The sequence below is a fragment of the Mauremys mutica genome, chromosome 12, assembly GCF_020497125.1.
Source record: "Mauremys mutica isolate MM-2020 ecotype Southern chromosome 12, ASM2049712v1, whole genome shotgun sequence".
Lineage (NCBI taxonomy): Eukaryota > Metazoa > Chordata > Testudines > Geoemydidae > Mauremys > Mauremys mutica.
This window is the reverse complement of record NC_059083.1, coordinates 48,773,359-48,797,902: the sequence shown is the minus strand read 5'-3', so window position 1 is coordinate 48,797,902 and position 24,544 is coordinate 48,773,359. Positions and strand designations below refer to the sequence as shown.

General features: G+C 44.6%; 5 protein-coding genes across 5 annotated transcripts; 1 reads left to right on the top strand and 4 right to left on the bottom strand.

Moving 5' to 3' along the window:
- Nucleotides 1-900: 900 nt before the first annotated feature.
- Nucleotides 901-1,930, bottom strand: LOC123346851 (olfactory receptor 10A7-like). The gene is made up of 2 exons (XM_044984300.1): nt 1,161-1,930; nt 901-1,072 (listed from the first exon to the last, which is right to left on the bottom strand). Exons 1-2 carry the CDS (start codon nt 1,928-1,930, stop codon nt 901-903), a joined length of 942 nt encoding a protein of 313 aa, XP_044840235.1.
- A 2,818-nt stretch (nt 1,931-4,748) lies between these two features.
- Nucleotides 4,749-5,696, bottom strand: LOC123345679 (olfactory receptor 49-like). Its single transcript, XM_044982663.1, has one exon. The coding sequence runs from the start codon at nt 5,694-5,696 to the stop codon at nt 4,749-4,751; it is 948 nt and encodes a 315-aa protein (XP_044838598.1).
- Nucleotides 5,697-10,800: 5,104 nt separating this feature from the next.
- Nucleotides 10,801-11,403, top strand: LOC123346850 (olfactory receptor 6M1-like). The gene has a single exon (XM_044984299.1). It carries the CDS (start codon nt 10,801-10,803, stop codon nt 11,401-11,403), a length of 603 nt encoding a protein of 200 aa, XP_044840234.1.
- Nucleotides 11,404-12,803: 1,400 nt separating this feature from the next.
- LOC123346849 (olfactory receptor 14A16-like) lies at nt 12,804-13,361 on the bottom strand. The gene has a single exon (XM_044984297.1). It carries the CDS (start codon nt 13,359-13,361, stop codon nt 12,804-12,806), a length of 558 nt encoding a protein of 185 aa, XP_044840232.1.
- An 8,638-nt stretch (nt 13,362-21,999) lies between these two features.
- On the bottom strand, nt 22,000-22,789 carry LOC123346848 (olfactory receptor 14A16-like). The gene is made up of 2 exons (XM_044984296.1): nt 22,628-22,789; nt 22,000-22,557 (listed from the first exon to the last, which is right to left on the bottom strand). The coding sequence occupies exons 1-2, from the start codon at nt 22,787-22,789 to the stop codon at nt 22,000-22,002; spliced, it is 720 nt and encodes a 239-aa protein (XP_044840231.1).
- Between the last annotated feature and the right edge of the window lie 1,755 nt (nt 22,790-24,544).

Below are 24,544 nucleotides of genomic sequence, written 5' to 3'. Positions count from 1 at the left end.
CCACCTTACCGTCCATTCATCCAGCCCAGACTTCTTTAATTTGCTGGCAAGAATACTGTGGGAGACTGTATCAAAAGCTTTGCTAAAGTCCAGCAATAGCACATCCACGGCTTTCCCCTCATCCACAGAGCCGGTTATCTCATCATAGAAGGCAATTAGGTTAGTCAGGCATGACTTGCCCTTGGTGAATCCATGCTGACTGTTCCTGATCACTTTCCCCTCCTTTAAGTGGTTCAGAATTGATTCTTTGAGGACCCGTTCCATGATTTTTCCAGGGACTGAGGTGAGACTGACTGGCCTGTAGTTCCCTGGATCTTCCTTCTTCACTTTTTTAAAGATGGGCACTACATTAGCCTTTTTCCAGTCATCCGGGACCTCCCCCGATCGCCATGATTTTTCAAAGATAATGGCTAGTGGCTCTGCAATCTCATCGGCCAACTCCTTTAGCACCCTCGGATTCAGCGCATCCGACCCCATGGACTTGTGCTCATCCAGCTTTTCTAAATAGTCCCGAACTACTTCTTTCCCCACAGAGAGCTGGCCACCTCCTCCCCATACCGTGCTGCAGAGTGCAGCTGTCTGGGAGCTGACCTTGTCTGTGAAGACAGAGGCAAAAAAAGCATTGAGTACACTAGCTTTCTCCACATCCTCTGTCACTAGGTTCCCTCCCTCATTCAGCAAGGGGCCCACACTTTCCTTGACTTTCTTCTTGTTGCTAACATATCTGAAGAAACCCTTCTTGTTACTCCTAACATCTCCGGCTAGCTGCAACTCCAAGTGTGATTTGGCCTTCCTAATTTCACACCTGCATGCCTGAGCAATACTTTTATACTCCTCCCTGGTTATTTGTCCAATCTTCCACTTCAATGGGTCTCAATGATCAGAAAAAAACAACCGTATTTATGAGAACAAAGAAATGTTACTCCTGGTCAAGAATTTCCTCAGAGCCTCCTTGACTTCTTTATTCCTCAGACTGTATATGATTGGGTTGAATGTTGGAATAATGACCGTGTACAACAGGGCAAGGGCTCGATCGGTGTCCACAGAGACATTGGAACTGGGCCTCATGTAGGTGAGGGCATTCACCCACGAAAGCTCATGCTGCAAAACGTCTGTTAGTCTATAAGGTGCCTCAAGATTCTTTGCTGCTTTTGTAGGTGATAAAGGCGCTGCAGTAGAATAAGATGACTGTGATTAGGTGTGAAGAGCAAGCGGAGAAAGCTTTGTGTCTCCCCTCGCCTGAGTGCATCTTCAGAATGGTGCAGATGATGATGCTTGCATAGGAGGTGATAATTAAGATTAAGGGGACTATTGTGAACACTATAGTGAGAAAGGAAAGAATGGCATTGATGAGCGATGTGTCCGTGCTCACCAGCCTAAGCACTGGGAGGACGTCGCAGAAGAAGTGGTTGATTTTATTCGGCCCATGGAAGGGTAATGTGAATATGGCTGCCGTTTGCTCACATGCCACCAACTTACACACAATCCACAACATAGTTGCCAAGCTTAGGGTGACCTTTCTGCTCATGATGAGTGAGTAATGCATGGGGTTGCATATGGCAACATACCAGTCATAGGACATAACAGTCAGCAGGCCACACTCTGTGCTGCCAAAGAAAAGATAGAAGTACATCTGGACTGCACAGCCCAGGAAAGAGATAGCCTGTTTCTCTGACAGGAGGTTGGTCAAGGTCTTAGGGACGACCACTGAAGTGTAGCAGATCTCCAAGACTGACAAGTTCCTGAGGAAGAAATACATGGGGGTGTGGAGGGCCAGGTCAGCAACCGTGACAGCGATGATGAGACCATTTTCTGTCGGTGTGAAGAGGTAGATGAGTAAGATGAGGACAAAAAGAAGGGGCTGCAGATGCTGGAGGTCTGAGAAGCCCAGAAAGATAAACTCTGTCACTGCTGTTAGGTTTTCTTCCATAGCTCGGTCCTGTTGAGACTACATAGGTATTTAGATCCCTCTCAGGGATTTGCAAGGTATCTCATAATAGATAAAAAGATAGATTAGTTACACAATCAGCTTCACCTCCCCCCTTTCTCATCTCTCTATGTTCACACAGCTCAGGTGTTCTATCCCTTGGATCTTACTCATCTCTGGTTGGCGATTCTGACACCCTATCCCACACTCACCTCAGGAACGGACATTGGTAGCTGCTGTGTCCAGATGGGCAGTTGGGCCACACCTGAGCGGCACTGCGACCCCGTGAACTTGGTCACAATGCCTGGAGTGGGGGGCTGGGTATAGCCCCACAGGACAGGCACTGCAGGAGCCTCCACTGCAGGGTGCGTCATGGACACACACAAAAAGTCATGAACAAATGGGAAAATCACAGTGTCTGTGACTTCTTTCCCATTGTGACAGACATGCAGCCCTACAAATGATTATTAAAGAGCACCCCCACATTTGTTCCCACTTCCCTACCTCATACAGTGCCATCCCATTAATGAGAATGAGATACCAGAGTGTTGAGAGAAAAAGCACTAGACAAACCAACAACAAACAGCCCAGACACATGGCTGGTCTCGTCTAATCTTACACTTCACTGCCAGCTAATGTGGTAAGATTTACCTCTCACGTTACTGGAACACAGTGGGACCAATTTCTGTTCTTCTTGACAGATAAGATTCTCCACTGTGTCTGTGGGACTCTGAAATCTGGGTGAGATGAGAGAGAATCATGTAGATGAATATATTTTATATAATCTCTCTCCTCCTTCCTGTGGAGGCCAACTGTCTTCTTTAATTGACAGCTCGTCAGAGAAGGGACCAAATTTTCAATTATACCCTTATTATGGGCAGATCAATAGATCCCCTGTCCTGTTTGGATCATCTGAGCATGGATATCACTCCCTACATGGTTGTAGACTTGGATTTTCAAAGGATCCTAGTGGATTTAGGCTCCAAAATGCAATTCAAAACCAAGGGGAGTTGGGTGACTGACAGTCTCATCCTTTAATATTTTAGCCAAATCATCAAGGTCTGCAAAAATGACCGAATGACCATAGACTGGTGGACAGAGTCTGTGACTGGTTTCATTCCCCTGAAGAAAGTCTTAGTTTTCAACAGACTGGGAAGGACTAAGGAAAGGGATTCTTATTCTGGGACATGATTCCATTAAAACATGAAGGCAAAGACTCACAATCATCCAACTCCTATTGACTTTGAATGGCATTTGGGAGCTTCCTCAATTAGACTTTTGTGAAATTCCAAGTGGGCTGTCAATGTAGTTATGGAATACACATCTTGTACACCTTAACAAATTTCTTCACACCCATCCTGTCAAACTTTTCACACTCTAGTTGTCAAAATTGGTTCTCGCCCCTCAGTGCTGGTTGGTCAGGGGGCAGTGCTAAGAGACTTGTTCGGGGCAGTGCTAAGGGGGGCATGATGTAGGTCCTGCACCCAATGACCATCTGCTCTGGGGCACAGGCAGGAACTTTTGGTGGTAGTTCCTTCTCTCCCCTTGACTAATCATCACTGAAACCCAGAAATCACAATTGTTAATATCTCCTGAAACCACACTTCCCAGGGCATGTGTAATGAGTGTTTGGTTTTATCTCCAGCGCCCATGACACCTTCTGCATCCTGCCCACACTCCCATCTGTCTGTCCAATCTAGGGCTCCATGCAGGTCCCATGGAAGCGTGAGCCAATTGGTGGGGCCTTGTGGTCAGTGGGGCCCTCAAACCCCAGACTAAACCAATAAGGTATCTAGGTCAGAATCCTGACCCCTAGTCAGCCAAGTGTTGACAACTTTTGCATCCCCAATCTATTTTGAAAATCACCACCTGAATAGAGTCAATAGGTAAATAGATGAGTCATTTATTTCAATGACAAGTATCAGAGAGGTAGCCATGTTAGTCTGGATCTGTAAAAAGTGACAAAGAGTTCTGTGGCATTTTATAAATTAACAGACCTTTTGGAGCATAAGCTTTTGTGGGTGAATACTCACATGCATCTAACAAAGTGAGTTTTCACCCATGAAAGCTTATGCTCCAGTATTTCTGTTAGTCTATAAGGTGCCACAGGACTCTTTGTTGCATATTTTGATGAGTTTGCTTGAGAGAGATAATGATGCACAGTCCATTTCACCATGATTGCACCATCACACTGGCACAATATGTGTACCCCATAATCATTCCTACATAACTGTCATTTATTGCATAGTCTTTAGTATTTATTATTCATATTTCAGGATCAACTAGGATCCCCAGTAATAGACCAAGACAACATGGGATAGATTCACAAAGAGACATAGATGTTCCAGTGCTGATCATTGAAGCAGCTGACTTTTAGGTACTTAGAAATTCACAGGGATTCACAAAGCCTCAGTTTATGCACCCGGCTCCCTATACAATGAAAGGGGAAAGGTAGGCACCTCAAAATGGGATTTACAAAAGCCAGCATGCTCAGAGGTTCTTCATCTAGGCTAGCCAATGGGATATTCCAGGGAGGTGCCTATCTGTCAGCTGTGAACACTTTCATGGGGTAAGGCACCAAAGGTGTTTTTCACAAGAGGCCTGGGGAGTGAGAAGGATGCCTCATTCATCACTCTTAGCTCAACCATTTGGGTACTCAACTAGGAGGCGAAAGATCCAGCTTCAATTTCCCCCTCTGCCTTAGGAGAAAAGGGATTTGAACAGGGAACTACTACTTCTTAGGACAGTATTTTAATTTAGAAGAGTACTATGACTATTACTCGTGTTTAATTTCCCTTTCTTTTCCCCTCACAAAACCCATTCAGAAGTTAATATGCTTCCTTGAGAAGTTCATGCTTCTCTTCAAGGCTGCCCTCAAGGAATCTTTCATCTGCTGGTTCCTCATGCTGAAGATGAAGGGGCTCATGAGAGGGGTCACCACTGTGTTGAGCAGGGCCACCAGCTTGTTGACCGAGATGTCGCTGCCTGAAGGCTGGACATACATGAAGATGCAGCTGCTATAGCCCACGGTGATGATGATGAAGTGGGAGGAGCAGGTGGAGAAAGCCTTGTTGCGTCCTGAGTGGGATGTTATTTTGAAGATGGTGGCAACAATATAAGTGTAGGACACCACCGTCAGGATCAAAGAGCCCAGCAGGATGGCGGAGGAGGTCATGAAACTCAGCAGCTCCACAAAGCTCATGTCCACACAGGACAGCTTGACCAAGGCCAAGCCGTCGCAGAAGAGTTGGTCAATCTGGTTTGCATTGCAGAAGGGCAGGGTGATGACCAGGATGGTGGGGATGATGGTGGCCAGGAACCCCGTTGCCCACGACCCCACCACAAGCTGGAAGCAGAGCTGAGCATTCATGACCATGCTGCAGCGCAGTGGGTTGCAGATGGCCACATAGCGGTCATAGGACATAACGGCCAGCAGGACAAACTCACTGCAGCCCAGAAGGAAGTAGAAGAAGCACTGAGTGATACAAGCCACGTAGGAGATGGACCTGTCACCCGTCAGAAAGCTGGCAATCACCTTGGGTAGGACAGAAGATGTAATAAGGATCTCCAGACAGGAGAGGTTCCAGAGGAAGAAGTGCATGGGGCTGTGGAGGTGATGGGGTAAGAGGATGATGGCGATGATCATGATATTGCCAGACAAGATCAGCAAGTAAGAGGCCAGGAAGCCAAGAGCAATGAGGCATTCCAGATGGCGGGGGTAGAGGAAGATAATGAGGATGAATTCGTTCACGGTGGTTTGGTTCTGCATGGCTACATTGGATCTATCTGTGAGGGGTAGAGGGAGGATGGAGGGAATAGGGAATAATGTGTCAGATGAACAGGAGAAAAGAAAAGTAGAAAAACAGAAGAGTAGAGAAGAGGAAAGAAAAGATCAGAAGAGAACATAAAAGGAAAAGGAAGAGAGATACAGAGGAAAAAATGATAAACTGTAGAGGAGGAAAGCAAGGGTGAATTAAGAAAAGTGAAGAAGACAAAAGAACAATACATCAAATAAAAATTACCCTGTGGGCAATGGGTGGGATGGGAAGAACAACAAGTCAATGTGAGCAGGGAAGTGAAGACAACGAGAAGAGAAAACAAATGGCAAACAGAAGAGGAAAGAAAAGTGGAGGAGAGAAAAGCCCCAAAAATAAAGAAGAGCAGAGCTGGGTGGAATTGTTTCCCTGGGTAATTTTTTTACTTTTTTTAGGTGTGGGGGAGAGAGGGGAAGAAAAAAGATATGTTTTCAGCTGAAAACTCTTCAAAATTTCTGGTTTTTATTTTCTTAATGAAAAGTCAAAAATTGTCCACAAAAAGCAGACACTTACCACAAAAGTTTTAGTTTATTTGAAAACCCATTTATTTTTTGTCAAAAACAGTTTTGATAAAAATATTTGGACTAGCCTTAAAAATTAGGAAAGAAAAAAAAAGTAATAACAGGAGTGGGTGGCTGAGATTCTGTAGCCTGCGTTGTGCAGGAGGTTAGACTAAATGACCATAATGATCCCTTCTGACCTTAAGTCTATGAGTTTAAAAGAAAGGAGAAGTAAAATTAAAATAAAGGAACAGAGAAAAGCAATAAAGGAAAGGAGAGGGTGAAAATGAAAGGAGAGAAATTAAGAAAGAGAATAAAAAGGAAAGGAGAAAAATGTAGGAACCAAAAAAAAAAGGAAGGAAAGAAAAAAACAAAGAAGAAGAAAAAAAAGATGAGTGAAAGAAAAAAAAGGGGAGAAAGGAGAAAGGGAAAATGAAAATATAAGAAAAAAAGTTATCAAAATGGAGATAAAAGATATTTTAAAATGGAAAGAGAAGAGGAAAAAGAAAAACTAGAAAAGGAAATAGATAAACAGAAAGGGGGGCAGAACAGCTACTCACGTTAGTCTAGGTCTGTGATGTTAGGAAGATACCATAAAGCCAAGCCGGCTACAAACAGATTGAGTCTTGTGCCTCAGTCATCACCAACTACTGTAAAACACATTCTTTTAGGGTAATCTTTTAAATTCTAGTCCCTGCTCTTTTGGATTAAATACTAAAGTAGTTTATTCTGAACTTCTTCAAAGACTGAAAAGTAGTAATCATTCTGATTTTTCCCTTCATGTCAAGCCGTGAGAAGCCCTTAAACAGCACCTGCAACATCAGGGTCTTTTGACTTGTCCAGCGGGTATTGTCACATCTAAGCGAATTTTAATTTCATATGTTGACTCTAGTTCTTCTGGTCTCACAATCTACATGCCATTCTCTGTGAAGTAGGTCTGCCTCAACTGGGTGAGGCTGACTAGTTTTAATGATCACAGGTACCCCAAGGGATCCACACACTGGAGAATCCCAGAGCCACTTTTTGAGATGTACATAGAAAGATAAAAAATCATGACACTTTCCAAGAGATTTTAAATAGGTTACCATCTGTGAACCCAACTACTGTACCTTTCAGAATGTTTTAGCCTTTGCCCATATGTCATAGACTCACTTGTGATGGCAGAGACCTTTAATGTGCCATTTAATTCATTTCATGTGCCTCCTACCATATAATTATTGTGTTCCTTACACTTCTTTGGTGCATGGCATAGTCCAGTGGGTTATGCACTGGTCTGGGCAACAGGAGATGCTCACTTCTAATTATATCTATTCCATTTGCTCAGGGCAGGTCCTTTAGCACTAAGACCCAGATCCAGAAAAGCATTTAGGTGCCTAACTACTGCTGTGACAATTGGGCCCATCATTTTTGCCTCCTTGGGAATTAACTATGGAAAGTTCACTAAATAAATGTTATAAACAGATCAAGTCCCAAACACTGCTTCAAATGAAATGTGATTGGAGGGACTTTAACAATAACAGCTCCAGGCCATCTCAACTAAGTTCTTCACTTTCTCTCCAAAGGACAGTTATTACCATCTTTGATGCCATCAAAGAGACTGACAGATGAGGGTGGTTGTTTTTTTTTCCCTTCTAAAACTCTCTTCAGCTAAAGGGACAGGGAGCGAGGGACGTTGTTAAAATGAAAACCTTATTTAATACCTTACATTTCAAATGCTTTAACTGTGCTTTCTTCTTTTCTTTATATTTAATAAAAGGTTAAAAGGAGTTTAATGGTGTGTTTGCCATGGGATTAAGCAGGCTGAGGCCTGTGTGTATCGAACCCTGAACTTTGTTTAACATTGTTTGATGTTGGACGGTGACAGGGTTATGGTAACACCTTTGACTTTTTGGGCCCTCGTATTCCATCTTAATTAACACAACACTAGTACTTTAGACACCTACGTTCAAAATTTAGGCAGCACTGAGATCCTCAAAGCCCTCACTTAGCTGTTGCCTAACTCTGTAAGTGCCTTAATTCTTTCAATGCCTAAAGTTTTGCTGCAAAAGTCCCCTAAGTGCTTACGTTTCTGCCTCTAGGCATGCACACTGCTGCCTCACTTGAGGTGCCTGGTTGCCTCTCTCAAGTGTGAGTCCCAGCCGGATCCTCAAACCAGGTGAACATAGGCATTGCTGCACTTCTTTCTCCTGGGGAACTTGATCTGCTAGGGTTCTGAGCATGCCTAAATCCACAGAAAACAGTGGCGGGAGGAAGGAGGATTTCCCTCATAACTAGGTTAGGAGGGATTCAATTTTTATTGGTGAATATTAATAAATGTCGATTTCACCAAACACCCATTAACTGACAAAAAATATTGCCATCGATAATCAAAATTGACAGATAGACAAAGTAAGAAAAATACTACCTGAGAACTTATTACAGTTTGATTTAAGGATATTTACTTTGTATATTTTCACATGTGATGTTGACAATGTGTATTATAACATTTTATAAAGCTTTAACTTTTTGAAAGTCAGCATCTACTGTCATTAAATAATTATTGTATGATCCCCTCCACCATAATTTCCTGCAACTGTGAACATTAAAAAAGATAAACATTGTGGTGATGGGGGGGAGCTTAAAACCCCTGATTTTGCAAAACTCTGAAATCCTAAATCAATAAAAATTGGGGGGGGGACTTAAAAATAAACATCAATAATATTGCTCAAAATTACTTTTTTTAAGAAATCAATTCTGCCAACTCGACTCATAACTTGTAACCCAGGGGTAATGACACACATGGGGGATGAGGGATCCTATGTTCCTAACCTCTTGTTTCTTGTTTTCACTGAGTGTCCAAGGCCCAGATCCACAAACAGACTGAGGCATTGCAACGTGTGGCAACACCTAATTTTAAGACACCAAGACAGCCAGTGGAATCCACAAGTCCTGATTTAGGCACCCAGGCTCCCTATACAATGAATGGGAAGAGACAGGCACCTAAGAATGGGATCCACAAAAGCCATCATGCTAGGCTGGGAAATGCTTAAATTAGACAAAGCCAGATGCCAATGAGAGGGATGTGTCTTAAGCCTGCCCCTCTCAGGGAGTTCAGCTCCTAAATCTGGGCTGGAGGTAGGCACCTAGCTTTGTTTGGGATTTTCAGCTGTGAATCCTCTCCTGGAGTTAGGTACTGATGTCATTTTTTGCAAGACATGCCTGGGGGAGAAGAAGCAATGCTTTATAGCTTTTAGCCCACTTGTTAGGACACTCACCTGGGATGTTAGAGACCCGGAGAGGGAATCTGAACCAGGGCATCTCACATCCCAGGTGAGCACCCTAACAATTGAGCTAAAGGACCCCCCTGCTGTCCCCTGTGTGGAGTTGGGCTACTTCAGAGCACTCCTACTGGATCAGACCCTGCCGGTGAGATAGGCTAAGAATTGCCACTACGAATGACAATGAATAATCATTGGGCCAGGGACAAGATCATGAGGATGACTCTAAAGCTTAGTGTTTTGAGCATTCACCTAGGATGTAGAAGAGCTATGTTCATGTCTCTGTTTATTATTTATATATAGTGAAGCAGCTTCAACATCAAAGACTGAGAAAGAGTCCTACACCAGATTATCCCATAATCCAATGATTAGGGATCTCTTTTGTAGCGTGGAAGACCCAACTTCACAGATCTTCTCCACATGAGGTACGGGGAGAACTGTTGGGTTTTCTATAGCACATTGTGGCCAACACACTTGGGTCGGATCAAACCTTTATTTGAACCAAAAGCATTTCTTGAGGTTAATAGCCACTGTTAAAGCAGTAGATAGTAACAGATAGACAGAAAAAGGTTAGGACCAGTTACCTCTCTGAGGAAGCTGAGTCAGGTACTCTGGGTGGAGAATTGGCTCTGGGCCATGGGAGGGGGAATCTCAGAGAACGGGGCCCAGGAGCGTTTGTGAGGTGGAGGGTTGTGAGAGGGGAGGAAGGGGATTAGGGCTGGGGGTTTTGTTTGGGGGTCTGAGCTGTGTGAGGCAGAGGGAAGGAGACACCCGAGGACTAGAGTAAGAACATTCAGGGGCTGGAGGATGCGGCAGAGGCTGGAGTCACAGGGCCTGAATCTCCTCTCCCTGAAACCAGACATACGCCACTGTAACACTATGGACTTACCTTGAGATGAGTGACTGGGAAATCAGCTCTATTGACTCCAGTGCAGTTACTCCTGATTTACACCAGGATGAGTGAGAGGGAAATCAGTTGACTGCAGTGAAGTATTTCTAACTTTTCTTACCGTTGGTACATTTGGGTGCTGATTTATTGTGCACGGCTAGAGATCAAACCAGGACTCAGATCCTCAAACTGGGGACTCCAAAGCTCAGTAGAGTTCAGTCCACCTACTCGCCCTCGGGGGAAATAAAGTGACAGCGTTTTCAACCACAGTGTTTAGTTCTCAGTTAGGCGCATCAGCCTTTGAAGTGATTGGAGTCACGCCGAACAGATTGCACTGTGAATGTGCATGGTGAAAGGAGGAGCTGGCTGAAAGCTGTTTCTGACTTTCAGCCCCATAGCTGCTGAAAGGAGAATGTTCTGGCCAAGAAATCTAGGCTGGAGAACTTCCTATCAGAGGAATACCATCTCTTTTTATGGCTGCCTGGCTCAGTCTTACTTCTATTTCCTGCTGGGCATTTCAGAGAATGTCTTGTTGGCCATGATGTCCTGCGATCAATATGTGACCATATATTACCCACTGAACTATAGCACCATCATGAATAGAAAGGTCTGCGTCTGGTTGGTGATGGGATCATGGATGCGGGGATTCGTCTCCATCTTGGTCCCTACCATAATCAAACTTGAATTGCCCTGCTGTGGCCCCAATATCATCAACCATATCTTCTGCTACCATGCCCCCTTGTTATACCTCGCCTGTGCCATCATCCGGCTGGTGGAATTCATCAACTTCATCATCTCGCTATTTGTGTTGCTAGGCTCCCTGCTGCTGATGGTCATCTCCTACATGTATATTATCTGCACCATCATCCGTATCCCATCTGGCAGGGAGAAAGATTTCTCCACCTGTGCGTCTCATTTCACTGTGGTTACCATTGGCTACAGCACCTCCATCTCCATCTCCATTAGGCACTCGCAAGTCCCCTCTTTGTGTGGCTTGTCCCCTGTCTGGTACTGAGAGAAAACCAGATGTGGTTTTGTCCAGTATCATGGACTAGGAAGGCATGCAAGGTCACACTCGTGGATGGGGCCACAGCTCTCCCAAAAGTACCAGAATGTCTGGTATTCTGGGAATGCATCAGTGGCCAACCCTAGTTGAGGGCAGAGTTGGGCAACATTTTTCCAAGCCATTGGCAGATTGTTTAACTCAGCTAAAAACATAGCAGCATCTGTCAATGGCAGGGAAATGATTGAGATACATGCAGAAAATAATGGCAGGTTATCCGCATCACATGCTGGAGATGAAAGCGAACCCCCCCCAAGGTCCCTGCCAATCTGACCGGGGGGGAAATTCCTACCTGACCACCACATGATGATCAGTTAGACCCTGAACATGTTGGAAAGAACCAGCCAGCCAAACACCCAAGAGAGAGAGATAATGGCTCAGTGCCACCTCAGAGCCCTGGCACATCCCACCCAATCTTCCATCTCCAGCTAGGGCCACCCCGATTCTTCTGAGATTAAAAAAAAAAACTCCCAGAATACACTGGTTGGGGGCGGGAGAATCCCTTTCTGATAAGACATATGCTGCAAGTGAGACCCAGTGTTATGATCCCTGCCCTCCACCATCACAAGCAGCCCCATCATACACTCTCACTCAGACATGTGTCCAGATCTCTCTTAAAATGAATTTGGTCACTTGCCCCCCACAACTTCTATTTGGAGGCTGCCCCAGAACCTCGCCCCACTGGTGGATAGAAACCTCCCTGTAATTTCTAGCCAGTCTCTCCATCACTGACATGCCCAAATGTACATGTAAGCCAGGCTGACACAGTCTGGCTCTTTGTCCCCCTTTAATGGTTAGGCCACAAATGGTGGTTTATAAGACAGTGGGCTCAGTCGCCAGCTGGTGGCAATGGATATACAGCTCCATTGAAGGCAGTAAGCCAGATCAACAGATGCTGCAAATTGCTTTACGTCCACCAAAGTCAATAGAATTACACGGATGTGTTGAGGATCTACCCCAAATGTCTTCTCTCACCTACCCCAGTCTTACACCAGTCTGACTCCTCAGGTTCCAATGAAGCCACTCCTGATTTATACACACAAGCAAGACAACTCCAATCATTGTTTTCAGTGGCCATGGAACACATGCTAGTGGCCAAGCAGTGTAACGGGTATTGTTTTCGCACAGAATGAAAATATGATTCCTTTTCTGCACACAATTTACACTCATTTAATTCCACAACTGGGCCAGGTTTTCTACTGGTGAAAATCACCCCAGCAGCAGTGATATCAGCAGAGATCACAATCAGACCTGGTTGTGTGCAAGTTGTGTGGTCATGGAAATCACTGACATTAAATGAACAGATACTAAGTAAGCAATCTTTAATTAGAGAAAGACACCCAGCAGTCTCCTCAGGGCAGGGCAGCTTTGATCTCCTTGTGTCTCATGCTGTAGATAACTGGATTCATGATTGGTTGCAATACGGAATAGAGAAGAGCCACCACAAGATCCAGAGCAGATGGGGAGCTGGAGGTGGGTTTTAGGTAGGCAAAGACGACAGTGCAAACAAGCAAGGAGACCACAGTGAGGTGAGGAAGGCAGGTGGAGTGGGCTTTATGCCGGCCTTGCTCAGAGGGGATTCTGAGCACTGATTTGAAGATCTGAACATACGACACAATGATAAAAATAAAGCAGCCTAAGACTAAACATGTACTAAAGGCAATAACCCCAACTTCACTCATATATGAGTCAGAGCAGGTGAGCTTAAGTAGCTGGGGGATTTCACAGAAGAACTGATCCACCATATTACCTCCACAGAAGGTCAATGCAAACGTGTTCCCAGTGTGTAGCAGAGAGTAGAGAATCCCACTGATCCAGGCACCAGTTGCCATTTGGATACAAGCTCTGCTGTTCATCATTGTCTCATAGTGCAGTGGTTGGCAGATGGCGACATATCGGTCATACGCCATGACGGTAAGAAGGGAATAATCTGCTACCAGTAAGAAGAGGAGGAAAAAGACTTGAGTAACACATCCATCATAGGAAATGGACTTGTTGTTCATAAGGGAATTGGCCATGGATTTGGGGATGGTGACAGAGATGGAGCTAAGGTCTACGATGGACAGATTCATCAGGAAGAAGTACATGGGGGTGTGAAGGTGGTGGTCGAAGTCTATAACCATGAAGATGAGAAGATTCCCCACCAGGGCTGCCAGGTAAATCACTAGAAACACCACAAAGTGCAAAATCTGCAGCTCCCGAACTTCAGAGAATCCCAGAAGAAGGAACTCAGTCACGGTGGTTCGGTTGGACATTTTCTTTCTCCAGATGGGTTAAACAGCCCCACTGACTCCAGCGGAGTTACTCCTGATTTACACTGGGGTGAGAGAAAGTAGAATCAGTTCAATGGACTCCAGTGGAGTTACTCCTAATTTACACCAGGGTGACGGAGAGGAGAATTAGGAACAATTGCTTTCAAGGTATTTATTTACCTCTGTCACCCAGAGGTGGGCAATCTCTGGATAACAGTGTATAAATGTTACTACCCTCAGTTTACCGAGGGGAATTGGAGGTCTGGCTGGCCATATTCTGCTGTCAGAGGCACTGCTGCAAATGTGGATAATTTCACTGCATGCCATGGAATTACTCCCACTGCTCTAAACTGGAACAGCATCTCACATGGAGGAGACCCAATCCAGTTATAATTACGCGGTAAACTCGAGTTAGGAATACAGCCTAGGAGCTCTGATGTTCCATGCCCCGTTCTAGCCAGATTTCCACGCTCGCTGTGAGACAGATGTTCCGGTTCCCTCCTGCTTCTCCAACCACTCAACTAAACTCCCTCCCAGAGCTTAGAAAAGAGAACCCAGGAGTCCTGAATCCTAGTTCGCCCCCTGTACTAACCCAGTACATCCAACACCCCTCCCGGAGCTGGAAATACAGGCCAGGAGTTTTGGCTCTACCCACAGGACTCAACTCCCTCACAGAGCTGGGAACAAATGTGACATGTCATGACTCCCAGTCTGAGTCCCCTCCTCTAACGACTGCATCAGACTGTATCTCAGCCTCTGTCCCAGGGACTCTCCATTGCCATCAGGAATGACTGCTGCGAGTGACAATGGGTAGTCACTGGGCTAACAAATGCTAGTGAGAAGAATTCTCTAGCGTGGTACTTGGGGCACTCACCTGTTGTCTGGAAGAGTTCAAGTCCCTGCTCCAGTGAATATTTAATTATTAATAAAAAGTGGAGCAGCTTCAACAGGAGAGACTGAGACAGTCTCATTTCAGAACAGCCCATAGCCTAGCGCAGCGGTCGGCAGCCTTTCAGAAGTGCTGTGCTGAGTCTTCATTTATTCACTCTAATTTAAGGTTTCACGTGCCAGTCATACATTTTAACATTTTTAGAAGGTGTCTTTCTATAGGTCTATAATATATAACTAAACTATTGTTGTAAAGTAAAGTTAATTATGTTTTTAAATTTTTTAAGAAGCATCTTTTAAAATTAAATTAAAATGCAGAGCTCCCTGGACCAGTGGCCAGGTCCCAGGCACTGTGAGTGCCACTGAAAATCAGTTTGTGTGCCACCTTCAGCACACATGCCATAGGTTGCCTACCCCTGGCCTAGTGGCTCAGGCACCCTGCTGTAAAGTGGGAATTCAAACCCCTTCTCCTCATCAGTCAGAGGGAGGGATTGAACCTGAGTTTCTCACAAGCCAGCAGAGTGCCCTAACCACTCAGCTTCAAGTTATGAGGGGTGCCTGTCCCACAGTCTTTATGAGAGACAGAAATAGAACCTCCAGTTCTGGTTCATCTCCTCTCCACCCTGGACTGAATTTCCACCCAGAGCCACACATAAAACTCAGGATGCCTGGCTCTTGTCCCCGCTACTCTTACCCACTAGACCCCAATCCCTTTCCAGAGCTGGGGATAGAACCCAAGAGTCCTGGCTCCTAGTCACCACTACTCTAACCCACTTAACTCAGCTGCCCTTGCAGCCTTTTAATAGACAGAAGTAATAATAAACTGAGAACTAGACACAAATAGATAGATAGATCAACAAGCTAATATAGAGACACAATTAAGAAAAGAACAGATACAGAGAGTGCGAGAGAAACACAGAACTAACAAAAACTAACAGATAGAGAATTAAAAGCAAACTAATTCAGAGAGAAAACTACAAACAGACAAACAGACAGCAATAACAACAAAATAATATATACAGAGAGAAAAGTATCAATGAGCTGACAATGTTTGTCACGATTTTTGGACAACTTTAATGTAAATTCCTTAATCCATTCTAAAAAATATGTGTGTCAATTTCATCAATTTCCCCACTCCCAATAGAAGGAAACTGAGGCACAGATATTCTGCCCTCTCTTTCTGAAAGTAAATTCTTTGGACTGCCTCAGTTTCCCATGCCCAAATTGAGCTAAGACTGAAACTATGAAAAAAAATCTGTCGTCATTTACAATTTCATCCTTAGAGTGCCACTGTGTAACTCCAAATATATTTAATTGCAAGAGCAAACTTATGGTGCCGGTCAATGTGGAATCCTCCCAGACTGAGATGTCTTTTCTCCTCCAGCTACACACTGCAATTGGTATCCCCCTCTCTCTGTAGCCCCATACACACTGCTCTAGCCACCAATCTCTCTATCTAATGCTCTTATCACTGTACTATGAGAGGCTGTTCCCCCACCGCACTGAGGCTGAGCTGCTGAAAATACACTGAGATCTGTGCTGTCTGCAGATGAGCTGTGTGTCAAAAAGGCTGGTGCTGCAGGAAGGTGATTTATCCATATCTGTTTTCTAAGGGCTTGTGACACTCACTGCCTGGAGCCCTCAACAGCTCAGAGGCAACAATTAATTTCTCTTGTCCTCTACTTCCCCGAAGAGTTTCCAGAAACTAAAATACACAGAATTCCAACGAGGCAGCAGGGCCTAGAGGAAAGATTATGAGGCAAACACTGCGGGCACACAGGACTGTACTCCAGACATCTGTCATCAATTCCTAGCACTGCTGCTGACCTGCTGTGTTACCTTGGGAAAATCCTTCCCTGGGGCTGTCTTTTCCGTCCCACCCTTTGCCTGTCCCTGGGGTGGAGACTGTGTCTTATCTAATATAATGGGCCTCTCATATCAGGTTCAACCATCAGACAATTAATTAATTAATTAATTAATAATTAAAAAGCTATGGTCCAAGGTGTCCTGAGATCTGATCCCAACTATTCCTCTGACTCTGTTCAGTCCCTTCACTGCTCCATTCCTCAGTTGTCATCCCTAAAATGGGGATAAGAGTTACAACTTGGAGTAGCTGTAATAGTTGGAATAGTTACAACGTCTACCAATGTGATATTTGCCATCATGTACCAGCAATGCACCTCTGCCATGTACATTGGCCAAACCGGACAGTATCTACATAAAAGAATTAATGGACCCAATCATACGTCAAGAATTATAACACCCAGAGCACAGGGTTGCATCCCTGATACTCTTGGTTACTAGCAATTGATGGATCTATCCTCTATGAACTTATCATGTCTAGCTATCCATGCATCCCTAAACATACCCTTCCATCTACTAATCGATCAATCAATCTGAGGCTTTTGTAGTGCCACCCATCACCATGGTATCAGAGCACTTTCCACATAAAAACAGTTACCATATCAAAGTCACAATTCGTGTCTCTGGCTCTTCTCCTTTTCTCAGGGTGGAAAGTAAACATTCTGCCCCTGCTACAGCCCCAAGGCCAGAGGAGCTCTCTGCCCCCAGGGCTGGAAGATCTGTCAGCCTTCGCCTGGCCATGGGGCTCAAGGTGTCAGTTGCTGCCCCCAGCAGCAGGGCTCTTTTGCTATAATGGACCTGTGGCTTTAACGAACAAATGGCTTGGATCCCCAGGGGTTGGTTATAGCGAAGATGTACTGTATTTTGTTGGTTGGTTGATTTGTTTCTTTGTTCCAGATGTTTTTGGTGGGTGGGGGTTTGGGAGGGCGAGGTATGTTTGATAGGAGGGAAGTATCCATTTGATGTCATCAAGTATTGGGTACTATCAGATCAGGCCCTAGACGGAGCATGTCACTATTTTCCCCTGGTTCGTGGATCGCTAGCAGACACAGGGGCCTCCCTGACAGGACTTAGGCATCTCTATCTGAGCTAGCACACACTCCTCTTCCTGGCATCTCCTATTGGCTAGCTCAGGCATCTCCCCTCCTAGCGTGCTGGATTTTGTGACTCCCATTCTTAAGTGTCTGTCTCTCTATATCTATTTTATAGGGAGCCCAGGGGCCTGACTCAGGTTTTGTGTGACCCTATTGTTGTCCCAGTGGTGCCTAAAAGTTAGGTGTTTCTGCACTGCGGGTCACCTTGCCTGGGTCAATAAGTTTTGGACACTTCTATCCTTTAGAAAATCCTACTAGGCACCTAAACACCTTTCACATCTGGGCCTTAAGTGATGAAGTGCGGGTGTCTATACTGGGCAATGATACCCTGGTATGAAGCTGTGGGTTCATTGATTATGATCTTCAATATCCACCAGAGATCCTAGAATCACAGAAATGCTGGGCTGGGAGGGACTGAAATCCAAGGGGAATCAGGTTCCTGGATCTTTGTAAATCCCTTCTTAAATTGCTGGAAAAAGATAATCCTCCCTTTGAAGAACATGCCCATATCTCTGCTGATTCCACGGCTGGTGCCAACCCACCCGATAGAGAAAAGTGAACTCTGTCTTTTGTAGGTATATTATAGAATCACAGAACCATAGAAATGTGGGGCTGAAAAGAACCCCGAGAAGCTGAGGCAGGACCTAGTAAACGTAGGCCAGCCCTGACAGGTGCTTGTCCAACCTCTTCTTCAAAACATCCAGTGATGGGGATTCCAAAACCTCCCTTGGCAGCTTATTCCAGAGTTTAACTGTTCTTAGAGTTAGAAAACTTTTCCTAATCTCTAACCTAAATCTCCCTTGCTGCAGATTCAGCCCATTACTTCTCATCCTATCTTCAGTGGACATGGAGGATAATTGATCACCATCCTCTTTATAACAGCCCATAACACATTTGAAGACTGTTATCAGGTCCCCACTCAGACTTCTTTTCTCTTCCCAGTACAGCAACTGCCATTGAGGATATGCTCAAAGAGCAGCAACATCCCTTGTGCCATATGCTAAACCATATGGTGGGACACGAATACAATAAGGCTCAGAACTTCAAATCTATCATATTCCCCAAGTAGCTTTGAAAATTCCCTTCAGTGGGACTGGACGTCCAATTCACCTTGACAGCTTTTACCAAGGCCCATGCTGGATTCTCCATCGCTTCATGTCTTCAGATCAAGACTGAATGCTCTTCTGGAACATGCATTCATGAAAAATTAGTTACTGGGCTCAAGACAGGGGTAACTCGCTTGTGATCTATAGGAGGTCAGAAGACTCAGACTGGGTGCGCTAATGGTCCCTTCTGGCCTTAAATGCTATGAATATTCTCCAAAAATTTCCATTGATGGGACCTAGGGTCCAGATCCTCTAGGGACCTTTAAAATTCTAGACTAAAGCCTGTTTTCCATCTCTTGTTAATTTGGTCCTTAATTGAGAGCCCTTGAGAACTAAATCCTTCTTTTCACCTATAAAGCAAGTGCACTTCTCCAAGGCAGTATGTCTGACACATAACCTGGAGGTGTCACATCTAGGGAGAGGACAAGAGGTTGGTCTAAGATGTGATTTTCTAAGAGTCCTGAGGAGTTAAACACAAGTTCCCAAGGACTCCTTTAACTCCATTAGGCCCTACTCCAGAAGGGAGCCACAATGTTCACTGTGTAGCCCTGAGGATTAATCTGTTGGTCTGTATAAAATGTCTTTTTGATAAAAGTGTGTAGGCTGCATAGATTATAGAATCTTTATAATAAGCTGTAATGCAAGATACCTATAGACATCCAGGCCAGACACCCTGGCCAATTTCCTGCATGACGCTGAAAGCAACCTTTAAGACCCTTACTCAGAAAAGTAATAATAGAATACAAACCTACGCAAATGTCTAGGGACCTTTTGAATGTCTGCTAACCTTTCACGTAGATAGGGTGAAGAGTGGGGGATTTCTGCCCACAAATCTCACATTTACACCACAAATTGCGTACATATCTGTCATTAATACGCACATAAAAGGTCAGCCTATGAAAATAGGTACCCTAACATTTCCATGGGGGAAAGACAAATCTGGGCATAGGAGGAAGGATTTCTCCCTATAAAAAGGGTGACAATCCACCATTAGGCAGGCGATACATCTTTCTATTCTCCATCGTCTCACCCTGCCTACACCTACAAAAGCTGTCAAACTACTGATAAGTCGTGGTGTTATTTCTTTTCAAAGTTGTAAGTATAAAAAGGACTTTAATTTCTGCTTTACCTCTAAAGCATTATAGGGCTAAAACTCATAATCATTTTTATCACTTCCTTTATCTATCAGAAGTGTGAACACCCTAGTGCTACTGCACTAGAGAATTTAGAACCATTTATTATCATAGGTATTTCTCTTAAAGAACTGTGATATTTTGTAACTTTGTAATCTCAAACTGCTTTTAACATTTTTGCATTTACTTCTTGTTCCATTGATTTTAAATAAAAGGTCTTGATTGACTATTTCTGTCTCAGTGTAATTTCCTGTCAGATACCCCAATCTCCTTGTATAAATTCTGTGAAGCCTGATTCCAGACGAACTTTATCTTCTGATCACACATATTGGCGAGCCATACCCATATTATTAATATCTATTAATTATTAATATTACTAATTAATTAGAAAATTAATTATTAAATAAAACTAAATTCCACTGTCCCTACTAACCCACCCCAAATCAGGCTACAACTGTTGGACAATATACCCGCCACCAGTGCCTCTGGGACAGAATGCAGGAGATCTGGTTTGTTGGAACATATTCGTGGTAGAGGAGGTCTCTAAGAAGCCGCTAAGAAGCTGTTCGGGAGGGGTGAGCATGGTGGATCGAGGGAACTGGCAATTCATTTGGTTATAAGCTGGATAATCCCCTTACCGTGTGGCTTGTCCCCTGTCTGGTACTGAGAGAAAACCAGATGTGGTTTTGTCCAGTTTCATAAATGAGGGACACATGCAAGATCACACTGGTGGGAGGGGCCAGGTAGGCAGCTGCAGGGACACATCTTTCCCAGAAGTACCAGAATGTCTGGAGTGATGTTGCACCCCATAATGCTTTATAGAAATATGCTTATGAGTGTAAATATAACATGACTGGAATATGTTTTACACTAGATGTGCCAAGTAACCATAATCTCTGCAAAGATTATGATCTATTGGATATATTCATCCTAATTACATACATGTATCATTTTTGTATTTGAAGTTATGAGTGTGGCTATGTACTTCTTTGATTTTAAGTAGCCTCAGTGAAGCAGTTGGTCACCTTCTTGAGAAAACATTATTCTCAGTAAGAGCCCTATCAAGAAACACTTCAGTTAACAATGAACTCTGAGAGATGCCAATCCACATCTGAGCTTTCCTGGGAATGTGGCATCAGCTGCTAAAGTTCTGAGTCATGCATGGACATGAGACTTGCCCATGTGACTCCAAAACTCCATCTTGCAGCGTGGATTTAAGCCGGATAAAGATCATGCATCTTCGGTCTCCAGGGACTAGGAATGAGATGATCCAGGAATAAACCTGCCCCTCCTCTCACTAAGGAGTCCCTCCCCTCTTAGGTCTCACTCCTGCTGCTGTTCTGCTGTAGCTTGGTAGGCAACATCAGCCTCTGATTAGTGCAGGAATAAGGTCCCCTGAAGTTCTCAGGCCACTTGCCTGTCTGTGAGGGTCACCATTTAATCAAGACTAATTCGGTCATTTGCCCTCCACAACTCCTATTGGGAGGCTGCTCCAGAAGCTCGCCCCACTGGTGGTTAGAAACCACCCCATAATTTCTAGCCAGTCTTTCCATTTCTCACACACTCAAATGTGCATGTGAGCCAGGCTAACATTGTCTGGCTCCTAGTCCCCCTCTAGTGGCTAGGCCACAAATGGTGGTTTATAAGACAATGGGCCCAGTCCCCAGCTGGTGGCAATGGATATACAGCTCCATTGGAGGCAATAGCTCAGATCCACAGATGCTGCAAATTGATTTAGCACCACCAAAGTCAATGGAACTACACTGATGTGATGAGGATCTATACCAAATGTCTCCTCACCTACCCCAGTCTTACACCAGTCTGACTCCTCAGGTTCCAATAAAGCCACTCCTGATTTATACACACAAGCAAGACAACTCCCATCCTTATTTTCCCTGGCCATGGGATGGGTGCAAGTGACCAGGCAGTATAACAGGTATTGTTTTGGCACGGAATGAAAGTATGATTCCTTTTGCGCACACAATTTACACCCATTTAATTCCTCAACTGGACCAGATTTTCTACTGGTGAAAATCACCCCAGCAGCAGTGATATCAGCAGAGTTAATCTGGATTTGCATTGGTGCAACTGAGATCAGAATCAGAGCTGGTTGTGTGCAAGCTGTGTGGTGATGGAAATAACTGACATTAATGAGCAGATACTAAGTAAGCAAAGTTTTATTAGATAAAGACAGAAATTAATTCTTGGTGAATTACCTACACCCAGTCAGTCTCCTCAAGGCAGCTTTGATCTTCTTGTTCCTCATGCTGTAGATAACTGGATTCATGATTGGTGGCAATACAGAATAGAGAACAGCCATCAGAAGATCCAGAGCAGATGGGGAGTTGGAGGTGGGTTTCAGGTAGGCAAAGATGGCAGTGCAAACAAACAAGGAGACCACAATGAGGTGAGGAAGGCAGGTGGATAGGGCTTTATGCCGGCTTTGTTCAGAGGGGATTCTGAGCACTGATTTGAAGATCTGAACATACGACACAGTGATAAAAATAAAGCAGCCTAAGACTAAACCCACACTAAAGACAAGAACCCCAACTTCACTAAGATATGAGTCACAGCAGGTGAGCTTGAGTAGCTGGGGGATCTCACAAAAGAACTGATCCACCATGTTGCCTCCACAGAAGGTCAAAGCAAATGTGTTCCCGGTGTGTAACACAGAGTAGAGAATCCCACTGATCCAGGCACCAGCTGACATTTGAACACAAGCTCTGATGTTCATCATTGTCTCATAGTGCAGTGGTTGGCAGATGGTGACCTATCGATCATATGCCATGACGGTTAAGAAAAGCAAAATCCTCTCCCAGGAAGAAGAGGAGGAAAAAGACTTGGGCAACACATCCAGCATAGGAAATGGACTTGGTGTTCATGAGGGAGTTGGCCATGGATTTGGGGACAATCACAGAGATGGAGCCAAGGTCTACAATGGACAGATTCATCAGGAAGAAGTACATGGGGGTGTGAAGGTGGTTGTCGAGGGCTACAACCATGATGACAAGAAGATTCCCCACCAGGGATGCCAGATAAATCACTGGAAACACCACAAAGTACAAAATCTGCAGCTCCCGAACTTCAGAGAATCCCAGGAGAAGGAACTCAGTCACTGTGGTTCGGTTGGACATTTTCTTTCTCAGGATATGTCTCAGGATGTCTGCGGAGGGAAGGACAAGAGCAAGGAGCAGGATTAGATCAGTAAAATAACTCTCATTTTGTGAAATTCATCTTAGCTTGTGAAGTTTGGTGTAATATGGGAATAAGGATGGGGAAAAGAGCCCCACTGACTCCAATGGAGTTACTCCTGATTTACGCTGAGGTGACAGAGAGGAGAAATAGGAACAATTGCTTTCGAGGTATTTGTATAGCTCTGTCACCCAGAGGTGGGCGAATTCTGGATAACAGTGTTGCTATCCTCAGTTTGCCAAGGGAAATTGGGGGTCTGCCTGGCCAGATTCTGCTGTGAGGGGCACTGCTGTAAAGGTGGGGTAATTTCACTGCATGCCATGGAATTCCTCCCACTTTATACTGCTCTAAACTGGAGCGGCATTTCACATGGAGGTGATCCAACCCAATTATAATTACATGGTATACTTGAGTTAGGAATACAGCCCAGGAGCTCTGGTGCCCCGTCCACTGTTCTAGCCAGATTTCCACACTCGTTGTGAGAGACATACATTCCGGCTCCTCTCCTGCTTCTCTAACCACTTATCTAAACTCCCTCCCAGAGCTTGGAAGAGAACCCAGGAGTCCTGACTCCCAGTCCTCCCCCTGCACTAACCCAGTAAATTAACAGGCCAGGAGTTCTGGCTCTACCCACTGGACTCAACTCGCTCCCAGAGCTGGGCACACAAGTGATGTGTCATAACTCCCAGTCCTCTCTAATGACTGCATCAGCCTCTGTCCCAGTGACTCTCCATTGCCATCAGCAGTGACTGCCGAGAGTGACAATTTGGAGAGTCATTGGGCTAACAAACGCTAGTGAGAAGGATTCTCCAGCGTGGTACTTCGGTCACTCATCTTGTGTCTGAAAGAGTTCAAGCCCCTGCTGCAATCACTATTTAATTATTGATACAGAGTGGCTCAGCTTCAACAGGAGAGACTGAGACAGTCTCATTTCAGAACAGCCCATAGCCTAGCGGCTTAGGCACCCTGCTGTAAAGTGGGAATTCAAACCCCTTCTCAAGATCAGTCAGACGGAAAGATTGAGTCTGAGTTTGTCACAAGCCAGCAGAGTGCCCTAACCACTTAGCTTGAAGTTATGAGGGGTGACTGCTCCAGAGTCCTTATGAGAGACAGAAATAGAACCCCCAGTTCTGGTTCCTCTCCTCTTCACCCTGGACTGAATTTCCACCCAGAGACACACATGAAACTCAGGATGCCTGGCTCTTGTCCCCGTTACTCTTACCCACTAGACCACACTCCCTTTCCAGAGCTGGGGATAAAACCCAGGAGTCCAGGGTCCTAATCACCCTACTTTAACCCACTTGACTCAACTGCCGTTGCTGCAATTTGATAGACAGAAGTAACAGTAAACTGAGAACTAGAGACAAATTGATAGCTAGCTAGCTAGCTAGAATAACAACTAAGAGAGAGAAACAAGTAAGAAAAGAACAGCTACAGAGAATGCGAGAGAAACACAGAACTAACAAAAACTAACAGATAGATAGAGTAGTAAAAACAAACTAATTGAGAGAGAAAAGTACAAACAGACAGACAAACAGCAATAACAACAAACTAATGTATACAGA